General features: G+C 31.2%; 2 protein-coding genes across 5 annotated transcripts in view; both read left to right on the plus strand.

Moving 5' to 3' along the window:
- Window positions 1-210: 210 nt before the first annotated feature.
- Window positions 211-4068, plus strand: LOC139523206 (phosphoenolpyruvate carboxykinase [GTP]-like). The gene is made up of 3 exons (XM_071317027.1): window positions 211-318; window positions 806-969; window positions 2058-4068. The coding sequence occupies exons 1-3, from the start codon at window positions 220-222 to the stop codon at window positions 2245-2247; spliced, it is 453 nt and encodes a 150-aa protein (XP_071173128.1). The 5' UTR covers window positions 211-219; the 3' UTR covers window positions 2248-4068.
- Window positions 4069-11840: 7772 nt separating this feature from the next.
- The window catches only part of LOC139523216 (phosphoenolpyruvate carboxykinase [GTP]-like), a 35693-nt gene continuing 30941 nt past the window's right edge, over window positions 11841-16592 (plus strand). Inside the window, exons 1-2 of one of the 4 annotated variants that reach the window (XM_071317052.1) lie at window positions 11921-11968; window positions 14801-14846. Coding sequence is in view for 1 of the 4 variants with exons in the window: in XM_071317049.1 (XP_071173150.1) it covers window positions 12350-12394 (45 nt within the window). In the remaining 3 variants the exon portion in view is untranslated. Of the gene's footprint in view, window positions 11969-12051; window positions 12395-14116; window positions 14142-14800; window positions 14847-16592 lie in introns of those variants that run through there. The other 3 variants (XM_071317051.1, XM_071317049.1, XM_071317054.1) reach the window with 3 other exon arrangements.

Consider the following 16592-nt stretch of genomic DNA (forward strand, 5'->3'; position numbering starts at 1 on the left):
CATACATAATCAGCAAAACAAGTGAAACTATATTATGTGTATATAAATGCAATAATTAGGAAACTCACAATTTTTTTCAACAGTTGAGCATTAGACAGTCACACTGTGCCTTTGTAATTTAAAAGACCACATTCATTTCAATTAAAAGATTTAAAATTAAATAGTTAAAAATCCATGTATTAAGGATTGTTTCATTATATGTCTTGTATTTCAGGAAAGATGATCATGCATGATCCAATGGCTATGAGGCCATTTATGGGGTACAACTTTGGAAATTATCTAAAGCACTGGTTGAATTTGGAAGCCAAACCACACACGGTAGGAAAGAAAATGTAGTCTGCTACTCAAAAAATCTCATAATTCACTTTGTACTGATTCTTGGAAGTATTGTTTAGACACAGCATAATTTCCCTGAAAAAGATGCCCCAATATCGTTGTGTATTTTGATAGTTAAGGATATGAAAACTTTTTTGGGGACCTCAGTATCTTTGAAATGTTTAACTTGACCTTAAATTGTTTAAGCCAACTTTCAAGTACTTCTTTTTTTTTGGGGGGGGGGGGGGGGGGAAGAGGGGGGGGGGTTGACTTTAACATTACAAAATGACCTTGAGTTATGTGTTTTTATGAGGATCAACATAGATATGTATAGTTAGTTTTGATTAATGTTTTCATGTAATTCAGTTAAAAATAGATACAAACTTTATAATTTATTGATCTAATATTGTAACAATACTATGAGTTTCTTGGTAAGGATACATTTCTTTGGCTATAAAAGTGGCAGTGATATAACTTTGAACTTTTTCAGGTTCCTAAAATCTTCCATGTGAACTGGTTCCGAGTAGATGAAGAAGGAGAATTCCTGTGGCCAGGTTTTGGAGATAATATCCGTGTATTGGATTGGGTATTAAGAAGATGTGCTGGAGAGGAAGGCATTGCTGAGAAAACTCCTGTAGGGTATATACCCAAGAAGGCTAAATACTGATGTTATGTTTGGGGAAAAAAACCCAATAGGAAATGTTCTAAACAAGGATGATTATTGGCAGATAGAAATTGCTCTTACTGCCATAGCTTATATACCTATGAAAGGTATATATTGGCACAAAAAAATGGCATATGTTATAGAAATGGCTTATATACAATGAAGAGAATAATACTTGCAGAGAGAAATACCTATACTGACATACTACTCTGTACAAAGATAGGTAAACTATTGGCCCAAAAGTAACTTATAATGCCATGGCTTAATTATATAACCCAAATATATGTCAACACTGACATTAAAAAAAAAAGAAGACTGGCTCACCATTCAAAGAAAAAATTATTGAGAAAGGAGTAAGTTCGGTAAGGGCCATATTTGGCCCCAATTATAAAGTTCATAGTTACAAGACAATAAATGTTTTAAGTTGCCTTAAAGACATGTTAGAAAGTTAAACAGAACTGGTTTTGTCAAAGTTTAATTCTAACACGTTGATTTTTACATCCAAAAAAGGTCAAGATAAGGGATTTTGGTGAAATTTGACAAAATCAGCTAGATTTCAACCAAATAAAGGACCAGGAAACATAGAGCGCAGGCTTCGACAAGCTTAGATTCAAATAAGACATGTGATATGTCTTCACAAACATTATTTTAAAAGATCTTTGTTGTCGACGTATGCGCTCTATGTTTCCTGTCCAATAATCTATGGAAATTCACCCATTTTCATTGATTTTTTCGTGAAAAATCAATATGAGTACAACTTGTGACGTCATAATGAAACGCAGAAACGTAAAATTTTCAACAAAATGGTTTATATCCTAGCTAGTCAATGTATTAGCTATAATTTATCGTGATATTGGTCGATAAATCCGAATTTGAAATTTACGCTAAAAAAGGGGGCCATTTTAGGACCTTATCGAACATACTCCTTTATCTCTCTAACTTGATGAAATATACATTACCCAGTAATCAATATGCTGAAGACCAAAAAGTTTTGGAAAACTTTGCAAAAAAAACTGTTGGTGCTTTAAATAGAATAGAAGTGCAAAAGTATATGTAATTGTTTTTGGATATATTTTTCAGAATCATTTAATTTGACCAACCTTGGTGATCTTAAATGGGATGAACTGTTCAGTATTCCTAAGTACTATTGGCTGGATGACATCAGAGAGAGTAAGAGATTCTTAGAAGATCAAGTAGGAACAGATGTACCACAAGTTATCTGGGATGAATTGGATGAACAAGAAAAGAGACTGCGAGATTTACTGTAAAACATTTTGTTGATCAGTAGACCATATCTTCCAAATGTTTTGAGTTAAGGTTACTGAAGTGTTTGGTGACTTTTTCACAGTATACATTAGTTAGCGGAGTGGAGTGGTGATAATAAATCAAAATATCTTTTTTGTTGTTATTTGTTAAAGACATATATTTTATATGCATTGTTAAAGATGCAATACAAGTGCTTGTAGTAGATAAAGAAATATTTATCAGATTAAATGTTGACTTTTAAGTATATGCATGTTATATAGTTGTTTGCTACAATTCTTATCATTAAAATGTCTCAGATTATTGGATCATTTTATGTTTGATCCTATGATCTAACATGTATTTGTTAATTTTTTTTCACACGTTGGATGAAAAACATATCAACTTTTTAATTAAGAAAGGATATAAATTTGAATAATTTCGAAACTGAATTTAATTCTTCTTTTTTAATATTTATTTTTTACTGTAATCTGAATTATGAAATGAAAAAAATTATAGTTACAAATGTTTTAAAATGTTTGCATAATTCAAAGGTTTTCTCATATTTTTATGTTTGACTTCTTTTTTAAGAAAATATGCCAAATCCAAGCTTGTATGTGTGGCATTATGGTACCATATTTTTATGTTTTATTTTTAGTACAGTTTTGTTTTATGTCATACAAGAGCTTACTAAATGTGGCATTATGGAATGTTACACCATATTTTTATCTGTAGGAGTTTTAAAGGTTATACTGTTATAAGTATTTTCAAGGTATATCGATCATAATTGAAATCCCAAGAGATAATCATTACATATCGGATTGTTTAAATCCTTAGTTAGTCGATCAGTTGGTGCTATAAGTATAAAATTTACAAATGACCATTCCACTGTGATTTTATAAAGCTTAAGATATCATTTTAGATCCTTCTTTCTCTAAAAAATCTGATAAAAAAATGGTTTAAGATTTTATTTTTATAATGATATCGATTTAAATATCAGATATTCTTGAAATTTGTCACAAATAATTGTGTTTTGGCTTTCTGGGAATAAATCCAATTTCTGTTAATTTTAAAAACTATGATTTTATAGCTTAAGCTTTGATATATACAGAATAGCTAGCTTCTAAAAGCCATTGTTTAATTGCAGACCATTCTTGCAGTATATATAGATTGCAATTTTTATTATACATGTATATACATTTATGGATGAGACTTTTACTCTCATAGAATACCCGGTATTATGCATTACGTTATATTTAGTCATTATACATATTTGTTTTATCAACTTTCTTTTTGATTTGTTGATTGATTTTGTTAGATATAGTTATTCCATAAAACATTTCAAATGTAAAAGTTTGTTAATTGATATAATAATTGAAGTTTTTATAGAAGACAGTATACTGCATATTCATAAATTTTTGTGAAAAATGTGAGTATCGCAATAATAAGAACTAGCAATTTGTTATCTGTGTGCAGCCTTTCCAAAATTTGCAATAACTAATCTTGCATTTATGTCAATTCTTCAAAAAATGCAATCATAAATGCATACAATATTTGCATTTTTACATTAAGCTATGAACAATCAATAAATCTTTAGATGGTTTATTTATTACATTCCCTTTTCAGCAAGTGCATTTATCCTGCTGAAAACTTCAAAGTTTTCTGTGATTATTTTTTTTCTTTGTGCCATACAAAGCTTTAATATCATATTACTTGTTATTGTAAGAAATCTCTTATTTAATATTAATCTTATATAATTAAGGATATACGTAATGGTTTCTTTATATTTATATTGTTACAATATTGTTATTATATGAGTGTGTATAAATAAAGTAGTATTGCTTGCAGTTGTTTTTGTTGAAATAATGGCCCTAAGATCTCTAGATATATTCTTTCTTTAATTTGTGTTTGGTTGCTGTCTCAAAGATATGTATCTTATTTTACGTACACATGTCTTTACTATGTAATATTAACATACAAAGATGTGGAGTTAATTGTAACGAGACAGTAGCCAAACAGCACAAGTTTACCAAAACCATCAATGTAACAGTCCTCTAAAGTGAAAATTTGTTTAGCATTATTTGGGCACTATTTCCAATATTTCATGCTCTAGCAGCTCTGGATGATAATTCAATCAAATCTATTTTTCAAAGCAATCTCTGATGATATATCAATAAAGCTTCATTACTATAGACTCCCTGTATAATTAAATAAGCTCAGTAACAAATCATTTGGTCACTGGTCAATATTTTCCTAAAATTCTATGACATTGCCACTAAATTGTAAATTTCTTTAAGGCTTTAAAATAGGTAGTAGTTACAAAAGTAGTCATATGTTGTGGTGTCAAGGGGTCAAATGAGGATACTTGATTGATTGGTGTTTAATGAAACTTTAACCAATTTTGTATTTTTTTGTGGTGATCAATTTTTTGTTGGTAAAATAAGTCAAAGTGCTCAGAGAAACCACGACCTTCTGCAGGAAAACTTGAAATCCTTGTCAATTAAAATTGGAGTCTAGTGCAGCACCCACATCCTAGATTTGACCTCATTACGATTACCTCAATATTGACAGGCTAATGACCCAGTAGTTGGATATCTTAGACCACTCCGCCACCTAGGCCCCTGATAAATATATAACAGATGGCCATAGTAATTTAAAAATATCAAGTCAACAGCTGATTTATAAAATAATTGTTGATTGATTAGTCTACAATGAGTGCCTAAAAAAACTAAGAACAAGATACTTGTAGGTGAACAGCACTGCAAGCAAAGCAAATACACAAACAACAATAACAAAACAATGAAACAAACAATACTGACATGACAGATATACAGATACCATTCACAAAATAGATCAATCATGTGCACAAACAACATTGAACAAAAAAATAAGTGTACAAACACTGATACACTGTACTACACATATATACAAATAATACTTAGTAACAAGAAAAGAATACAGAGACTGAATCACAACTATACAAATAACACTTAGTATCAAGATAAGTTTAAATTTATTTACAGTTATACAAATAATATTAGTAACAAGATAAGTAAACATAATCGGACTAAAAGGTATACAAATAACACTGGCAATAAGACAAGTATACAGACAAGTACCACAGCTATACAAATAACACTAGTAACAAGATCAGTATACATTTACAGTTATACAAAAAACATTAGTAACAAGATAAGTGCACAGAATTTTACCATAGGTATACAAATAACACTGGCAATAAGACAAGTAAACAGACAAGTACCATAGCTATACAAATAACATTAGCAACAAGATAAGTGAATAGAATCTGACTAATAGGTATACAAATAACACAAGTAAACAGACAAGTACCATAGCTATACAAATAACATTAGCAACAAGATAAGTGACAGAATCGGACTAAAAGGTATACAAATAACACTTTTGATAAGATAGGTATATAGACACTAACACGAAGCTATACAAATAAGACACATAACTAGATACTGACACAGCTATACAAACAACACTATTAACAAGATACATGTACAGACAATGACACATAGGTATACAAATAACAGGCATAACGATATAAGTATACACATAGATATACAAATAAAACTAGTAATAAAAAAGATAAACAGACAAACAGCTATACAAACAACGTTGGTAAGAACATAAGTAAAGACACTGACACACAGATAAACAAAATTAATAACACTGGTAATAAAAAAGGTATACACACACACACACAGATATACAAATACCACTGGTAATAAAATATGTATACACACACACACAAATATACAAATACCACTGGTAATAAAAATGGTATACAGACACACAGATATACAAATACTACTGGTAATAAAAAAAGGTATACAGACACACAGATATACAAATACCACTGGTAATAAAAAAGGTATACAGACACACAGATATACAAATACCACTGATAATAAAAAAAGGTACACAGACACACAGATATACAAATACCACTGGTAATAAAAAAGGTATACAGACACACAGATATACAAATACCACTGGTAATAAAAAAAAAAGGCATACAGACACAGATATACAAATACTGGTAATAAGAAAGGTATATATACACACAGATATACAAATACCACTGGTAATAAAAAAGGTATACAGACACACAGATATACAAATAACACTGGTAATAAGAAAGGTATATAGACACAGATCTTAAAATAACACTGGTAATAAAAAAAATATACAGACAAACATGTATACAAATACAACTGGTAATAAGAAAGGTGTATAGACACAGATATTAAAATAACACTGGTAATAAAAAAAATTATACAGACACACATGTATACAAATAACACTGGTAATAAGAAAGGTATATATACACACAGCCATACAAATAACAATGGTTAGAAGATAAGTATACAGACACTGACACATTGATAAAGAATAACACTGATAACAAGAAAGGTATACATACACTGACACATAGCTATACAAATAACACTGGTACCAATTTATGCATACAGACAATGATACATCGGTATACAAATAACAATGGTAATACGATAGGTATACAGACACTGACACACATCTATACAAATAACACTGGTAAGAGATAAATATACATACATTGACAGATAGGTATATAATAACACGAATAGCAATATAGGTATACAATAACACGAATAGCAATATAGGTATATAATAACACGAATAGCAATATAGGTATACAATAACACGAATAGCAATATAGGTATACACTATCACTAATAGCATTATAGGTATACAGACACTGACACACAGCTATACAAATAACACTGGTAACAAAATAAGTATACAGATAGGTATACAGCTATCATGGATAACAAGATAGGTGTACAGACACTGACACAGAGCTATACAAATAACACTGATAACAAAATAAGTATACAGACACTGACACACAGCTATACAAATAACACTGATAACATCCAGAACTGGGGAATAGACAACATCGACAAAAAAAAAATGAGTGCACAAACCAACACGTATAAAATAGGTGTAAAAACAATCCTTTAAAAAATGTGTATTGACAACATTCACATGACAGGTGTACAGACACCATTGACAAAACGGGTGTATAAAGAACACCGAAAACAGACAACAGGCAACATGACAGGTGTACAAATAAAACCGAAAGCTAGAAATTTGGCACGTCAACTATCAAGATACTCTGAGGCAAGATACCCCGTTTGCTCATGTTTGCATGATGCAATCATCGCGGAGACTGATTTTTTTAATTAATGAGCCGAATTTCACCAAAATAAAGGCAAATCTACTTATTATGCACAGCCACTGTGCAAATTTTAATTGGCCTTCTTAGTCTAGCTAATAGACACTTACATTTCGTTTAGAGGGTGTTTTTTTTTGTGTGTTTCTAAAGACATTTCTCCATTTAGCGATTTTTGTTAACACAAACTACCCCCCTCCCCCCCAAAAAATAATAAAATAAATGAGCCGAATTTCACCAAAACATAACACGCACACCTTCATATTAGGGGACGACCATTTGATATTCTGGGGGGGGGGGGGGGGAGGAGGATTTGTTTTTGATCGGTTATTTGTTTTTGTAAACTAAGAGGACAGACTATTCATTTTCTGCACTATTGAAGCAAGATTTTTCATTTTCATTAAAGCAAGGGACTGATTATTCATTTTCACAACTATATTTATGATATTAAAAAAACATACAATTTTTAAATGATTTGTTTATTATAAATAACACATGTATAGTCAAGACATTATGTACCATTTAATCAGAACTAATCATCATCCTCTGCTGAAATGAATCTTTTATATTCCCAACTGCATATACATGTATTGCATACATACATAGTATTAAAGTTTGGTTGTAACTAGCCTTGTAACTAGCCTTGTAACTCTTTTAAAAGTATTGGCAATCAAATAGTGCCAACACATTTTTTTGAAGGGTTTTGGAGCCACTGAAGGCCCAACAAGCTATAGAACAAATGATGCAAAATCATGCTTTCTGGGAGTTCCGCAGACCCTTTCATAATCTAAAAATGCAAGTTTTGTTTTAATAATTTTTTGACAATATTTTGGTCTCAAAGCAAAATGTATAAATTCAGTGTAAGACTTAAGTTTCTAGGGACAACATCAAAAGACCAACGTGCATGATAAAGCAAAAATGGAATTCACATAGTTAAGTCTGTGGCTGCTGTTTTTTTTAAAACTCATGATCAAGTTTATAACAAAATTTCTAGATTACAAAAGGAATGCAACACTAACAGAATACACAAGGGCAATCAATGAACAAAAGACAAATAAATAAGAAACATTGATCCCGAAAAAATCAAGGCTACATCTGAGGGAAAACAGATCTTGTTTCTTGCAATGCACTTGCCGTGAACAGGTGAACACAAATTGATATGGAGACAAGCGTTCGGTTTTGAAATTTCCTACATGAGGCATTTGCCTCAATATACGGCACTGTTAAAATAAAAGTGAGGGAAAGTTTCCTGAGACAATATACCTCAAGTTAAATGAAACCAATTTTCAGAAATTTCAAGCTAAAGTATATTTAAATAATATTTATACTTTTAATATTAAAAAAATTGGGAAGTGTTTTCCGATTTTTTTTGGGAAAAAGGATGAATTTATGAATTTATGAAGAATCTGGTGCCATCTCATACTTTCGATTAGACCTGCTGAGTTATTTATTTTCATTACATTGCAAGTCATGTAATTTATTTTCAAACTACCACAGAACAGACCATTTATTTTTGTGATTATCAAGGCTGAGTTATTTATTTTCAAAATCCTCCTGCCCCCCCCCCCCCCCCCCCCCCCCCAGAATATCAAATGGTCGTCCCCTTATCTACACCAATGGTGCTAATTTCATTTCAAGTTTTATCTATATTTTTGGAGGTTTTGCGCTTACAAAACGTGTTGACTGACGGACAGACGGACAAGCAGTGTAACATGTGTAAAGACAACACGAACATAACAGGTATAATTTATGACGGCGTGCACAAAGCTGAGTCCACAAACGTAACGTCTTCAAATTACTAAAACCATTTACGACGTTGGCATTTTCCTCCAGAAAACAAGCGCGTAACAAAAACACTGGACACTTAGTTTATCACATAACTTTAAATATTTACGTATTTCTTTTATCTTTCGAACAAAAAAGTGCAGCAAATGCACATTCTGGAAATATAAATAGATATATGCTAAGAGCAGTGAAATGGAAATGATTAGCGATTATGTCGTGTAACCTTTTCAGAAAATAGCGTTAAACGTCATTTCTTAAGATTGTAACATACTAGCTGGACATTAAAAAAATTCAGGTGTTCAGTCTGGACTATATCGAATCATTCATATTTTGCAGATTATTTTAAACCTCTGGTTATGCACATTTGGAATACCAATTTGAAAATAAAAAGATTGTAATTACATATTTTTCTTGTCGATTCTTCCATTTCGATTATTAGTCCTTCCAAATTACTACTTCTTATACACACAACGAAAACCATTCCAAACTTATCTACCATGATCGTTTTTGATTTTTTTTTTGCGATGAATTTCGTGTAATGTCCGAGTCCGAATCCGAACAATTCTATTATACGAAAATGCAGGAAAATATGTTGAATTTGTATAAGTTTTAGGTCAAAAAATCTAATTTATGCTTATTTAATGTTACAAGTTACACCGTATTTTTGTCGTTTTCTTTATGCCCGTTTCATGCTTTATAGATTAAATTTTAATTTACCTTACAAGTAATGTGGATTTTAATGGCATGCATTCATCATGTTATCATAAAAAAATTCTTATACCTATTCTTATTAAAAAATATTTTAAACACGGTTGGTATAAGACTATTTAAAAGGCGCATTTTACATGCAGTTGCCGTCAACTTTGTGCACGCCGTCGTGTACAGACAATACAGATAAATAGGTACACATAATAACAACACGGAAAATAGATATGTCCTGAAATAATTTCGAAAACAACATGTGTACAGACAACATTTACATGACAGCTAGGTGTATAAACAACACTAAACAGGTCTACATCACTATATACAAAGGTGTATAAACAACACTAAAACAGGTCTACATCACTATATACAAAGGTGTATAAACAACACTAAAACAGGTCTACATCTCTATATACAAAGGTGTATAAACAACACTAAAACAGGTCTACATCTCTATATACAAAGGTGTATAAACAACACTAAAACAGGTCTACATCTCTATATACAAAGGTGTATAAACAACACTAAAACAGGTCTACATCACTATATACAAAGGTGAATAAAAAACACTAAACAGGTCTACATCACTATATACAAAGCAGGTACTGTAAAAAAAAAACCCAAATAAATATGAGTTAAAAAATAGCCTGAACAGGGGCAAATATGTGAATTATTGCGATTTAAGAAAAAAGTCATAAAATTACTGCTATTGACCTATTCTTTAAAATCTTTAAAGTCTTTACTTTTGCCTTTGTGACATACATTTGAGTTTGTAGATCGACCTAAAAATATACACCTTTTAATTTGTCTTTGACTTGAAACCAAAATCGTAACTAACACTTTCTCGATTCAGAGCTCAATATTAAGAATAAAAACCTTTTTTGGATCCACTTCGAAATAGTGCGCAAAGGTTTCCCTGACCATGAGGCTAACGAGGAAAATAAAAGAATAATAAGATACATTTCACGGAAAACTAACTTATCAAAAACGTTACTATTTTAAACAGCAGTAACCTTAAACTTAGACATATCGAATCCAAAATCTGTATAGGTGTCTCCCTCATCCTAGACTGGCTTCCAATTAACACAACCTTCATTTCAATTAAACAAGGGAAACGTGCTTAAATTACCATCTAGAAACGGATTTTTTTAAAGTTTGTATTTTCAAACAGTTGACCTTGGACTTTAACCTATTTGCTATAAAATCAATATATTAATATAGCCAAGGATTTGTATAGTAACTATACAAATCCTTGATATAGCGTTTTCCTCTTGTTCTGTCAGCAGAAAAATCATGAATGTATATATTAAAAATATCTCTGCCTTGAATCTTCCATATTCCTGTAAGTTCAGTATTAATCGGACAACATGGAGAAACTTAAAATACCCCAGGAAAACATTTGTTTTATCATGCAGCTAGAGACATATTTATACAATTGTATTATATGTCTCTGGTTTTATATACTGAAATTACATCTGTATATCTCAGACAGTGTTATATTTTAGGTATATATATATGATCATATATAGGGGAAAAAAATCTGAGACAAGTGCCAGTGTAACGGTTACACTGGCACTTGTCTCAGATTCCCCCCCCCCCTAATATACCTAAAATATAACACTGTAAATAGGGGGAAAAGATTCTGAGACAAGTGCCTGTGTGTAGTTAGTGGCCTTAATCTTTGACCTAATGGGCTATTGACCCGGGCACTCTTTTATTTAATGTCGCGTTCTTCATCTGAGTTCCCTGGGTCTTCAATATGTCGTACAGACTGACAGAACGGAGTCACACATCGATGAATATATTTCCCGATTTTTTCGAAGAACAAAATAAAAGATATCATTACAGAACACATTAGAAAAAGACACCTTTGAGTTTCAATATTTGGCGGGAAAGTCAGGGGAGTTAACAAGAGAGTCCATTTCATTCCTCTCTAGATTTATCATATCGAAAAAAGCCGGTAAAGTGTCATTTCAGGTCATCATTTCATCCAAAATATATATATCTAACAGGTAAGGCACAATTTACAATTTTGTAATAGAAGTTTATTAAATTGATGCAAATCATCTACATTTGAATCGACTTTAAACAGTTGAGTGAAAACATTGCCAAATGCAAGTTGAAGTTCTTCCTTGTGTGCAAAATTTATGTTGATACCGGCACTTTTTACCAGATCAATGTTGAGAATGTTGCTGATTTTGTTACTTTGGTTAAAACTTATTCATACGAAGTAGTACTCAAATTTACTGTGCTATTATATGTTTTGGGGAAAATGCACTGTCATTTCCGAAATTCAAAAGTTAAAATTATTGTTTATTGCAAACAGAGACATATAATACAAACAATAATACGATGCGCATAAAATAACCTTCGGAAAGTTCAAGGCCAGGTGAATGCGACTATTATTAGTACACGTTATACTGAAACAGCTGATTCAGGTATATTGAAATGTTAAATCCGAATGCAGATAATGTCTTTGGATCTTTATCTGCTTCTAGGACCAGTACTGTGTAGTTGTCACCTACCTCTATTTAGTAACACCTGTAATAATGTTATTATAATCTGACCTGAAATAAAGATTTTTACCACAATTTTTTTTGTAAGCTGGCTTCATATGAAATATTTATACTATTATAAATATGGTTAAAGAACAAAAAATGAAAAAATCTCAAGTGATAACACTGTGAAGTTGCATCAAACTTCAATTTCTTTTCCTTTGAACCAAATCTGGGAACAGTATATCTATTTTAATATATATATTCCTGACCAAATGATGGTTTAAAAATAACCTGATTTTTATAAAAATGTTATTAGGTTATATTTAATTTTTTTTTTAAACTGATCTACATTTTGGAATTGATTGAACAGGCTTAAAAATCGGATTAGCCCAAATGTAAACTTGACTCCTAATTTTTTTAGCCCCAATTATATCATGTATATTGTGGTCACCCCATCATATAACTACTTAAACATAATATTACCAGATTATTATTAGTCCCTAAACATAATTCTATCAGTCAGTTCTCTGACATAAACTGAATGCTTGACAGATTCAAGGAAGTTTCTGTTCAGTGGAACTTAAAATTTTCAGTATTTTATAAATTATTATTACATAACCAACACGACTTGTGCCACATGTGGAGCAGGATCTGCTTACCTTCCGGAGCACCTGAGATCACCCCTAGTTTTTGGTGGGGTTTGTGTTGTTTATTCTTTAGTTTTCTATGTTGTGTCATGTGAACTGTTGTTTTTCTGTTTGTCTTTTTCATTTTTAGCCATGGCGTTGTCAGTTTGTTTTAGATTTATGAGTTTGACTGTCCCTTTGGTATCTTTCGTCCCTCTTTTATTAATTGTAACAAATACGCTAAAAAAAAACCCAAAAAAGATGTGGTATGATTGCCAATGAGACAAATCTTCACAAGAGACCAAATGACACAGAATTTACAACTATGGGTCACCAAACACCATACTGCCTTCAAAAATGAGCAAAGCCCATACTACATAGTCAGCTATAAAAGGCCCTGAAATGAAAAATGTAAACATTTAACAATTCAAACAAGAATACATTTGTTTTATTCTGAATTTGTTAGTGCTTTGACTGCCTAAGTACAGCTAGCCCAATGAGTGTGTTCAGCTGAAGAAGATAAGACCTTACTCTTATATTTGAACTAAGTCTTATCACTTAGGAAAGGATAATTATATCTCCCAACACTTGTAACTTCATTAAGTAGGGGGAACAACTTTGGTAACTTTTCTGATCTTGGTTGAGAAAATTTATGAATAGTGTCCTATGTTTTACTATGCATGGTCAAATCAACTGGGGCTGCTCACAAATATAAGTTGTTTATTAAGAATACTGTTTGCTTACTCTGTCCTTGCTTTAACAACTTCTCTAGAAATGAGCTTAAACTATTTACACTGTATTTGGAAGAATACTAACTAGCCAATAAGTATAGTGAAAGGACAAAGCCTTTGTAGTATTATATGCACAATAAATGTCAAAATATCAAAGTATGGTGTCCTCATTAGTTATTTTTGGGGAGGAATGTGATGATGCACAAATTTTTATGATGTAAAAAACAAATGTATTCCATGCATTTAGATAGCTTTACATTTGTACATAACAAAACCTGACTTTGATAACTTATATTTTAGAAAAACACTTGACGCTTGCAAATATATGCAGTAAGTTTTTATATTATATAAATGAGAATGAAGTAATTGGTCAGGATTTATATGAGTTTGTTATTCAGTTTGGTTATTCATCCCTCACCATTTTGTACTCTTGAAAAACCATAAACCAGGGGCTTTTCTAAACTTAACAATAATCTTCATTAAATGAATGCACCTCTACATTTTAAAGGTTTCCAAGTTATTTCAGGGTTCCAATAGCAACAAAGGATCTAAAATAATATCTTGTATGACCAACTTGTCCAAGTCTGATAAACACCAGCCCGGGCACTATCCACTTACATTTGTGATACCTGGTAACCAAACTGAACTTGTCCTAAACCACTGGATGCTTATAATAGATTTTTTTTTTTTATATCATGCCATAATAATAAGCACCTGACTTTGTGGACCACCTATTTTTAAAACCTTCATAATTAGAGGGTTTGCTGTAAAAAAAAAACGGATTTTGACTAAAGAATTAGACCACAATTACAATAATGTTCCAGTTCATATAATTTTGATACCCTTCTAGAAGAGGTGGAGGCTATGGGCATGAGTTAGAAAAACCTTATGAGATTGATTTTTGTGCTCACAGCAATTGTTTCTTCAAAACCTTCTTTAGTATGTCCCAAACCAAAAGTCTGTTAAGCCTTAAATAATATTTTTTTCAGAGTATTTGAACTGAAAAGGCATCAACAGATCAGCAAAAACTGTCAAAGATCATTTCTCTCATTGGAAGCTGTCATATATAAATGTATGCTGCTTTGTGTCAAGCTGATGAGACAAGCCTTTTTCATCTAATTTTTATAACATTGTTTTATGTTGGGCTGTTACAATTGAGTCTGTCCCAGTTATTTAAGTAAAAGTTTGGGCACTTGGAAATATGTTTTACCCCGTTACATTCTGTTTGGCCTTATCCTAGTCAGAAGCAAGTCATTATGTGGTGGTTGTTTGTTACTGTATAAAATGTATCACATATATACATACTTTTGTTTCTTGTTTATTACATATACCAGGGAGTTAGTTTTATCTTTTGAACTGTTTTTCATTTGTCATTCATGTCAACCTTTCCTCCATAATGACGCCTTTTGACGCCACCCCCTTAACTCCATAATGACGCCTTTCGACGTCTGTGTAGTGCCTCAGTTGAAAGGTATTGCCTATGAAAAAACTTTATCAGACTTTTAAAAATATGTATCTAATATAAAAAGGATATTCATAAGAACATATCTGATTGGAATTTCACTCATGAAATATTTGTTTTAGCAATGCATGTTAAAATACTTTAAACCTGATGATTTTTTTTTCTTGAAAAAATCCTATGCAAATCAAGTATGTAAAAAAAATATTTCCATGGAGGAAAGGGTTAATAGCTTACTTGCTATGAGGTATGGATTTTGATCATTATTGAAGGCCATACAGTGACCTAAAGTTGATACTTCTAGATTATTTTGGTCTCTGATGCAAAGTTGTCTCATTGGTTCATATCACATCTCTTATTTTTATATTTACTACGTGTATTAACAGCTTATAAGAATTAAACACACACACAAAATTCACAATTGTGATTGACATTAAGGGGAAAATTGTATAAAACTTGAAGAGCAACCCTAGTAACTGTTTAATATATCAACTGTCTCTTTCAAACTTATTATAATAAGAAAAAAATACAGTTTAAGTAATAGCAATGTAAAGAAACATGTATCATACTGTAAACTTCACTTATATCCTGTTGTTATCATTTGTACTTGATATAACCTTGAACTTAAATTATCTCATTACTGGTACATATGATATTACTTTTAGTTCACCTGTCTTGTGAGGTTACAAAACAAATATATATTGTCATTTCCCCCTAATCTTTTCAATTTAAATAAGCCTAATAAAGGATATATCTGTAAAATTGTCTATTACAGGCCAGGGAAAGATGAATCAGAATAAAATATTAAACTAGTACATTATTGATTAAGATATGTTCTGTTATTATTTGTTTATAATACTAATGTCGATGAGGTGCATACACTTATGGTGTCTATTTAGATTAAGATGTGGTAAGATTTCCAATTAGGCATTTAGGCAACTCTCCACCAGAGATCTAAAGTAAATAACATAAAAGTTAACAACTATATGTTTAACCATGCAGTCTTTAGCATGTTTAGGTGGCAGAGTAGTATTTCCTGGCCCATTGGGATAATGATACTAAGCCTTTTTAGAATTTTTACAACTTTCTAACACTGGAATGAGACTTTCAACAATGCTCAATATATGGTTCAAACACAGCTTATAATGTAGACAAGATACTCTAGTTTACAGTTGCATGTGACTGTCTAATGGTATATATATTTTCAATTTGAACAACAATATTGAAGAATTTTGAACCTGGTCAATTCTAAACTGTTAAATTGCAACTCCCCAGTAGGCAAAATAAATAATATGTGTGTTTCCTGTTACATCTTTGAAAAA

This window comes from Mytilus edulis, chromosome 5 (genome assembly GCF_963676685.1).
Source record: "Mytilus edulis chromosome 5, xbMytEdul2.2, whole genome shotgun sequence".
Taxonomy (NCBI): Eukaryota; Metazoa; Mollusca; class Bivalvia; order Mytilida; family Mytilidae; genus Mytilus; species Mytilus edulis.